Source organism: Entelurus aequoreus, linkage group LG01 (assembly GCF_033978785.1).
Source record: "Entelurus aequoreus isolate RoL-2023_Sb linkage group LG01, RoL_Eaeq_v1.1, whole genome shotgun sequence".
NCBI lineage: Eukaryota > Metazoa > Chordata > Actinopteri > Syngnathiformes > Syngnathidae > Entelurus > Entelurus aequoreus.
In genome coordinates this window covers 13,874,188-13,883,071 of record NC_084731.1, presented here as the reverse complement: position 1 = coordinate 13,883,071, position 8,884 = coordinate 13,874,188, and the positions used below count along the sequence as shown (strand labels likewise).

The 8,884-nt window shown below is 37.8% G+C and overlaps 1 protein-coding gene across 2 annotated transcripts in view; it reads right to left on the bottom strand.

The window, feature by feature from the left end:
- Positions 1-1,884: 1,884 nt before the first annotated feature.
- LOC133648273 (paxillin-like) overlaps positions 1,885-8,884 on the bottom strand; it is a 68,630-nt gene continuing 61,630 nt past the window's right edge. The window contains exons 11-12 of one of the 2 annotated variants that reach the window (XR_009825836.1): positions 8,266-8,837; positions 1,885-7,905 (exon numbers count right to left, since the gene is read on the bottom strand). Coding sequence is in view for 1 of the 2 variants with exons in the window: in XM_062044210.1 (XP_061900194.1) it covers positions 8,571-8,837 (267 nt within the window). In the remaining variant the exon portion in view is untranslated. Of the gene's footprint in view, positions 8,838-8,884 lie in introns of both variants that reach the window. The other variant, XM_062044210.1, reaches the window with a different exon arrangement.

Below are 8,884 nucleotides of genomic sequence, written 5' to 3'. Positions count from 1 at the left end.
CTGTTTTTGTCATTAATATCGTTGGCAACCATGAAAATATTCACCAAAAAAACCCACACTTTGCTAATCATGGAAATATCTTCCTACTTTTGTCATTAATATCGTTGGCAACCATGAAAATATTCACCAAAAAAAACCACACTTTCCTAATCATGGAAATATCTTCCTGTTTTTGTCATTAATATCGTTGGCAACCATGAAAATATTCACCAAAAAAACCCATACTTTGCTAATCATGGAAATATCTTCCTGTTTTTGTCATTAATATTGTTGGCAACCATGACAATATTCACACACAAAAAAAAACACACTTTGCTAATCATGGAAATATCTTCCTGTTTTTGTCATGAACATCGTTGGCAACCATGAAAATATTCACCAAAAAAAACCACACTTTGCTAATCATGGAAATATCTTCCTGTTTTTGTCATTAATATCGTTGGCAACCATGAAAATATTCACCAAAAAAAACCACACTTTGCTTATCATGGAAATATCTTCCTGTTTTTGTCATGAACATTGTTGGCAACCATGAAAATATTCACCAAAAAAACCCACACTTTGCTAATCATGGAAATATCTTCCTGTTTTTGTCATTAATATCGTTGGCAACCATGAAAATATTCACCAAAAAAAACCACACTTTGCTAATCATGGAAATATCTTCCTGTTTTTGTCATTAACATCATTGGCAACCATGAAAATATTCACCAAAAAAAACACTTTGCTAATAATGGAAATATCTTCCTGTTTTTGTCATTAATATCGTTGGCAACCATGAAAATATTCACCAAATAAACCCACTCTTTGCTAATCATGGAAATATCTTCCTGTTTTTGTCAATATCGTTGGCAACCATGAAAATATTCACCAAAAAAACCCACACTTTGCTAATCATGGAAATATCTTCCTGTTTTTGTCATTAATATCGTTGGCAACCATGAAAATATTCACCAAATAAACCCACTCTTTGCTAATCATGGAAATATCTTCCTGTTTTTGTCATTAATATCGTTGGCAACCATGAAAATATTCACCAAAAAAAACCACTTTGCTAACCATGGAAATATCTTCCTGTTTTTGTCATTAATATCGTTGGCAACCATGAAAATATTCACCAAAAAACACACTTTGCTAATCATGGAAATATCTTCCTGTTTTTGTCAATATCGTTGTCAACCATGAAAATATTCACCATAAAAAACCACACTTTGCTAATCATGGAAATATCTTCCTGTTTTTGTCATTAACATCGTTGGCAACCATGAAAATATTCACACAAAAAAAAAACACACTTTAAGTTAATCATGGAAATATCTTCCTATTTTTGTCATTAATATCGTTGGCAACCATGAAAATATTCACCAAAAAAACCCACACTTTGCTAATCATGGAAATATCTTCCTGTTTTTGTCATTAATATCGTTGGCAACCATGAAAATATTCACCAAAAAAAAACACTTTGCTAATCATGGAAATATCTTCCTGTTTTTGTCATTAATATCATTGGCAACCATGAAAATATTCACCAAAAAAACCCACACTTTGCTAATCATGGAAATATCTTCCTGTTTTTGTCATTAATATCGTTGGCAACCATGAAAATATTCACCAAAAAAACCCACACTTTGCTAATCATGGAAATATCTTCCTGTTTTTGTCATTAATATCGTTGGCAACCATGAAAATATTCACCAAAAAAACCCACACTTTGCTAATCATGGAAATATCTTCCTGTTTTTGTCATTAATATCGTTGGCAACCATGAAAATATTCACACAAAAAAAACACTTTGCTAATCATGGAAATATCTTCCTGTTTTTGTCATTAATATCGTTGGCAACCATGAAAATATTCACCAAAAAAAACAAACAAGGGCAGAAATAAAGAGTTTATTTTATTTGCACGGCGCTGACATCAGCTGACAAACTGTAGCACCCAAGCACAAAATAAATGGACTGTTTGTATTCCACTTAATCTCATTTAAAGCAGACATCCCCAATCAAAGAGGTAACTAAGAATCCACGATACAAATAAAATAAAATTCCTGGTAATATTTGCACTCTAAGTTAAAATCAGCAGGATGTAGAGTCGGTCATCTTCCTCTTTGGGGAAGAAGACGCGGCACAGCAGACTAAGTCTTCCTCAATTCTGTCCCCAGAAGACCTGAACCCGACACAGTGTTTGAGTCTCACCTTATTGCAGACACACTTTTTGGCACGTGACCTCACATTAACACCAAATGAGGCGAAAAAGTCCCACAATGTGCCATCGAACGCACGAAGCCCACCCTGCCACCGCGCGGCACTCGGGACGTCGTCGGTGAGTTTTGTGGTTAAAAAACAAAAGAAAAGAAAAAGAAGGACTTTAAAGTACTGGACTATGGTCTAGCCTGCAGGCCTGTAGAGCCAGCTCTCTCACATTACATGGATTGTGGATCGTGGCAGACATTGTGAATAAAACAGTAAACGACGGTAGCATGCACACCCCTTTTTGTATTCAAACACACTGAGGAATATATTCCAGCTTCAATTTTGTTTTGGCGGGAAGATATTGTATCATTTGTGTTTTTGCAATAAAAATCATTTTTACAGAAAGAGTAAAAGGAAGTTGATCCTGAGATTTAAGCGTTGAAAGTAAAACTAATTTAAATATATTTGAACACGTTTATTCGTGGGACCTCTTTGGACTTCTGAGAATTTTAGGCAGATTTGTTTATGTCATTATAAATAATTGACCTATTTAGGGCTCCAATTACTTCAAATTAAATCATCCACTTTGAAATTTTGAGGGGGGGGGGAGATATTATGTATTTTGTGTATTTATGCAATAAAAACATTTTTCTTTTTAACTTTTTTTTACAAAAAGGCATAAAACAAAAACTAAATTAAAAGTTTTTATGGACAATAACTTGACAATAGGTGATCCTGAGATTTCCAGCATGGAAAGTAAAAATAATTTAAATATTATTTTTAATCAGTTTATTAGAGGGGACCTTTTTGGGTCCCTGAGAATTTTTGGCAGATTTCTTTTGGTAAAAAAAAAGCAACAATGAAGTCAAAATCAATGTTATGATTTATTGACCTATTCAATTACTTAACATGAAATATTCCACTTTCAACATGTTTTGGGGGAAAATATTGCATATTTTGTGTTTTTGTCATTAAAAAAAAAAAAAAGACATTGTTCACAAAACTACAGTAAACGACGGTAGCATGCACCCCCCCCTCCCTTTTTTTGTATTCAAACACACTGAAGAAGTCAAAATACGCACCGGATTCTAGAAATTGTGCATGAATATAGAGGGAAAATCTCTGCATTTTTATAAACACTTTTAGGATACTTTTATCCTTTTATTTTGAAATGAATCACTGGAAAAAAATGCCACTCTTAAAAAATCTCTGCATTTTATAAACACTTTTAGGATAAAAGGGGTTCCTTTTATCCTTTTATTTTGAAATGAATCACTGAAAAAATGCCACTCTTAAAAAAAAATACAAAAAAAAACAAGTTGCCGAAATTGTCTTGAAATAAGATGTATTGAAGCTTTAAAAACCTATAAGTGATCCGGAAATTAGCAATAAAATCGTATTAGCTTTACTTACTAGTACACTAGGTAATACTGACTAGTACACTAGGTAACAGGGCTGGTGATCTTTGGCCACTACATGATTCCATTCTTGGGAGTGATTAGATTCAGAATCGATTCTCGATTCAAAATTAATACTTTTTTAATAACTTTGGGTGCCAGATTGACTCCATTTCTCCATAAAATAGATAAACAACGCTGATCAATTTCTATATTGCTTAAAAGAAAACTGGTTTTGTTGAATACAATTCTACATGAACATTTAATAAAGTGGCTGAACAGGACAGATAAAAAAAAAAAATCTATTTTTTTTTTAATTAAGAAAATCGCGATTAATTCGAAAATCTTTTTAAAAAATGTTTTTAAACAAGTCTTATTTTTGTCTCATCCTTCACTTTAAGTGAGTGAAGATAAGACCTGATAAGACCGAAAGAGATGATAAAGTATTATAGAAAGAGATGATAAGAGTATTATCCGATCCCAGATGCCACCTGGTGGTTGTTTGAGCACACTGCAGCCAGTCCCACTCCTGAAGGCTTCAGCCGCACGCAGGATTCTCACAGGAATGAGACACAAATAGGACTGAATGGGGAATTTGTGTGTGAAAAGTAGTATTTTATCCCCGTAAAATCCGTCGCCTAAAACAACTTTCTATATCTCACTGAAAAATGAATATTTGAAGGACTGTGACTTGAATTAAGTTTTTTTTTTTTTTAGATATTCCGACTAGAAAAGAGTAATATGTACTTTATTTCCCCGGTGATGGCACGGAATAAAGATGTGAGGAAAAGGATCGACGTGGTTCTTTCCTGTGGCTCCAAAGTTTAAAAAACTGCTGACATTTGATATTTAAAAAGGTCAATCATTTTGGTATTATTAGAGTAGAAAAATAAAAGCACACTAAATGGTAAAAAGCCACCATAAGATCATCTCATCAAGAGAGCGCCGAGGTGGTTTTTCCCTCAAAGACTCTGATTGGCCACGCAAAATATGACATCTAGTCCCATGCGGACTTGTGTAGTCAGCCAGCGCTCTTAAAGGGGAAGTGCACTTTTCTTTTGTTCACAATCATTATGAAAGTAGTTTTTTTTAATTGCATTTTAACATGTTCTTGGTGGGTAGCATTGCAGCTAATGTTAGCAATCAATTCTACCTCTGAATCACTTTAAAAATGCTTTCAAACCCCATCAACAATACTTTGTTTACGTTGTGTAACATGTATAATTAAAGCTGCAAGCAGCGATGGACGGGACCCGACTTTGACGGCACATAAAATCCAAACCGGAGCAGTAATTAAAACTCTTTCGTCAACTTTTAATCAGAAGGGTTCAATCTCTCTCCTGTGCTAATTTGAAGCCGACACGACAAACGCGCTAAGAGGAGATAATTTTTGAAAAAAGGTGACCGGTTTTTACAAAACTTTTGTTTTGAAGGGGGAATTGCAAACTTCCTGTTGATATTTGCTGGGGGTTGTCAATATATGAAATGTAGGTCCACGTGAGACCTACATAGATGTTTTTGTTTCATGTCTCTACGACATTCCTACTGGAAGTTACAGGCAGTTGTGTCTGTGTTTTCTTCCTAGGAGCAGTTTTGTCTGTGTTTTCTTCCTAGGGGGCGCTAGAGTTTTGGGGTTGGGTTTTTTACTAGATCGCAATTTTTGCCAGTCCTGAGGTGTGTGTCCAGTTTGGTGAATTTTGAAGCATGTTAAGGGGGTCAAATTATAGCTCAAAGAGGCAAAAGTGACTGTTTTTACAAAACTTTTGTTTTGAAGGGGGAATTGCAAACTTCCGGTTGATTTTAACTGGGGGTTGTCAGCGTATGAAATCTACGTCTAAGTGAGACCTACATAGAGGTTTTTGTTTCATGTCTCTACGACATTCCTACTGGGAGTTACAGGCAGTTTTGTCTGTGTTTTCTTCCTAGGGGCGCTAGAGCGCAATTGTGAGTTTTGGGGTTTGGTTTTTTGATAAGATCGCAATTTTCGCCAGTCCTGATGTGTGTGTCCAATTTGGTGAGTTTTGAAGCATGTTAAGGGGGTCAAATTACAGCTCAAAGAGGCGGCGGTATAATAATAAAACGCTAGAAATTCAATAGGGTCCTCTGTTCCAAAGGGACTCGGTCCCTAATAACAAACTGTAGCAACATTGTTATTGTAAGAGAGAACACTGAGGAACTATTTTTCTGGCGTACTAACACATCGGCGTGATTCGGTGTTAGCTGTAAAAGCTAACTACGGCAAGAGATAAGTTAGCTTCTAGGTGAACGCGTTTGAGTTTGTAATACACGACACAATGCGATAAGACGCCAATCTGTACTGACTGATAAACCAATCATGTTACTGTATCTGTAAAGTATTATTTCATATTTTGTGTATGTACTGTAGTTGTGCTAACACGCATGATAAGTGTGACTCACTCGATGGACAGTTGTGCGTGTATATTATAATTTTCCCGGTTTATTTAGGTAAGCACTCCATTTATGTCGAATTAGCTTGGCTTCAAGTTCCACATTTACAGCGCCAAAGTAGCGACGACCCCAACTCCGTTGGCGTCCGTCTGCTCCGAAGTCTCACCCGTCCTCCGCGCCGCTTCATCCTCTGTATATTCAGCTTCAAAAATGTCCAAAAATGCTTGTCAGAATAATTGTATCTAAGTTATCACAAAACTTTGTGTTTCAATGAGTTCCCGGCGAGCAGACAAAAAGCTGTCTTTGATCCTACCAAGCAAAAAGGCTTGTAAAACTCCACTGTGTAGGATGGGAAGCGACATGAAGGTGTCGGTTTCTTTGATGTATTGTTATCCACAGGAAGATTTTGTCTCCAAAGCGGAGAGGAAGCAGGACCTGACCCCCGCTACAGGCACCTTTTCTTTGAACTGTTTTGTGACCAAAGGCAGCGGCTGTTTACGACCCCCCTCCCTTTAGAAACAGCTGTCGCCATGTGTTAGAATAATTGTTTCTAAATTATCACAAAAACTTTGTATTACATTGAGTTCCTGACAAGAAGACAAAAGCTGTCTTTGAAACCTACCAAGAGTAAGGCTTGTAAAACTCCACTGCGTAGGGGGGGGGGGAAGCAAGATGAAGGTGTTTCTGTTTTCTTGTACATCCCTTTGAGACACTCGTGATTTAGGGCTATATAAATAAACATTGATTGATTGATTGATTGATTTTCTCTCATGTATGGTAATCAACAGAAAGATATTGTTCTAACCCAAGGACTTCAAAGCGGAGAGAACCAAGGATCTGCCCAATTTCCAGGCGACCTCTATATGAAGTATTTTACGAACTCTTTTTGAACTATTTTATGGAACTCTTTTTGAACTATTTTACGACCTCTTCTTTTGAACTATTCTGTAAACAAAGGCAACGCTGTTTACGACCCACTTCCCTCTGGAAGTGGAAGCGGTGGTCAGGTGGTCGGAGAAAGTCATATAAAGAAGGAGGAGTGCAATCTTTTGGTAGAGCGTGCTGGAGACTGTACAAGAGTACAGTGTGTCCAGGCGTTTCTCCTCAATTGAGTCCAAATTGAATTCTGTCTCTGTTTAATTCTTTGCCTCTTGTCTTGTTTTAATATATTCCATCAGTGTTTGAACCTGACACCATGTAATCAGGGAAAGTCCAAATAAAAGATCTTTCGTCAGAGCATGGTGGGACACTGTACAAGAGTACAGGTCTACGCGTTTCTCCTCATTGAGCCAAATTTAATTCTGTCTCTGTTTAATTCCTTGCTTCTTGTCTTGTTTAATAGATGTCATCAGTGTTTGAACCTGACACCATGTAATCAGGGAAAGTCCAAATAAAAGATCTTTCGTCAGAGCATGGTGGGACACTGTACAAGAGTACAGGTCTACGCGTTTCTCCTCATTGAGCCAAATTTAATTCTGTCTCTGTTTAATTCCTTGCTTCTTGTCTTGTTTAATAGATGTCATCAGTGTTTGAACATGACACCATGTAATCAGGGACAGTCCAAATAAAAGAGGAGGCGTACAATCTTTCGTCAGAGCGTGGTGGGAGACTGTACAAGAGTACAGCCCAGACGTTTCTCCTCAATTGAGCCAAATTTAATTCTGTCTCTGTTTAATTCCTTGCTTCTTGTCTTGTTTAATAGATGTCATCAGTGTTTGAACCTGACACCATGTAATCAGGGACAGTCCAAATAAAAGAGGAGGCGTACAATCTTTCGTCGGAGCGTGGTCGGAGACTGTTCAAGAGTACAGGTCTACGCGTTTCTCCTCACTGAGCCAAATTTAATTTTGTCTCTGTTTAATTCCTTGCTTCTTGTCTTGTTTAATAAATGTCATCAGTGTTTGAACCTGACACCATGTAATCAGGGAAAGTCCAAATAAAAGATCTTTCGTCAGAGCATGGTGGGACACTGTACAAGAGTACAGGTCTACGCGTTTCTCCTCATTGAGCCAAATTTAATTCTGTCTCTGTTTAATTCCTTGCTTCTTGTCTTGTTTAATAGATGTCATCAGTGTTTGAACATGACACCATGTAATCAGGGAAAGTCCAAATAAAAGAGGAGGCGTACAATCTTTCGTCAGAGCGTGGTGGGAGACTGTACAAGAGTACAGCCCAGACGTTTCTCCTCAATTGAGCCAAATTTAATTCTGTCTCTGTTTAATTCCTTGCTTCTTGTCTTGTTTAATAAATGTCATCAGTGTTTGAACCTGACAATAGTTGCCTTCGTTCGCCATGATCAAAACACGCTGGCGTTTGTTTCCGGAAGAAGGAACAAGCGTGTCTCTCATAATGATTGTGAACGATAGGCATTTAAAAATCCCCGCCAAAATAGTGCAGTTCCCCTTTAAGTCAACACAGATTTGAACACGCCGCATAAAATCTCCGTTAAAAACAAGCCGACGTAGCAAAAAGCCTGAGAGGTTGTACAGGCAAGTGTGACTAGTCGAACGTGCGTACGCTAACTTGTGACCAGTCGAACGCGCGCACTTGTGACTAGTCCGAGGCGTGTACACTAACTGAAGAGTTTGATGAAGCAGCCGTGGCAGTAGGGCTTGTCGTTCTGCTCCTTGAAGGTTCCCTTGTTGAGCTGCTTGAGACAGAAAGCGCACACAAAGTGTTCCGGGTGAAACTTCTTGCCCATGGCGGTGATGCAGCGGCCCGTGATGGCCTTCTGGCAGCCCGAGCACAGCGAGCCCCGCCGCTCGTGGTAGTGCGCCTCGCAGTAGGGCTGGCCCTCGTGGTCGAAGAAGCTGCCGTTGATGAAGGGCGTGAAGCACTCCTGGGGGAAGCACAAAAAATCCGCTTGTTAAACGCTTAACCTAGTTG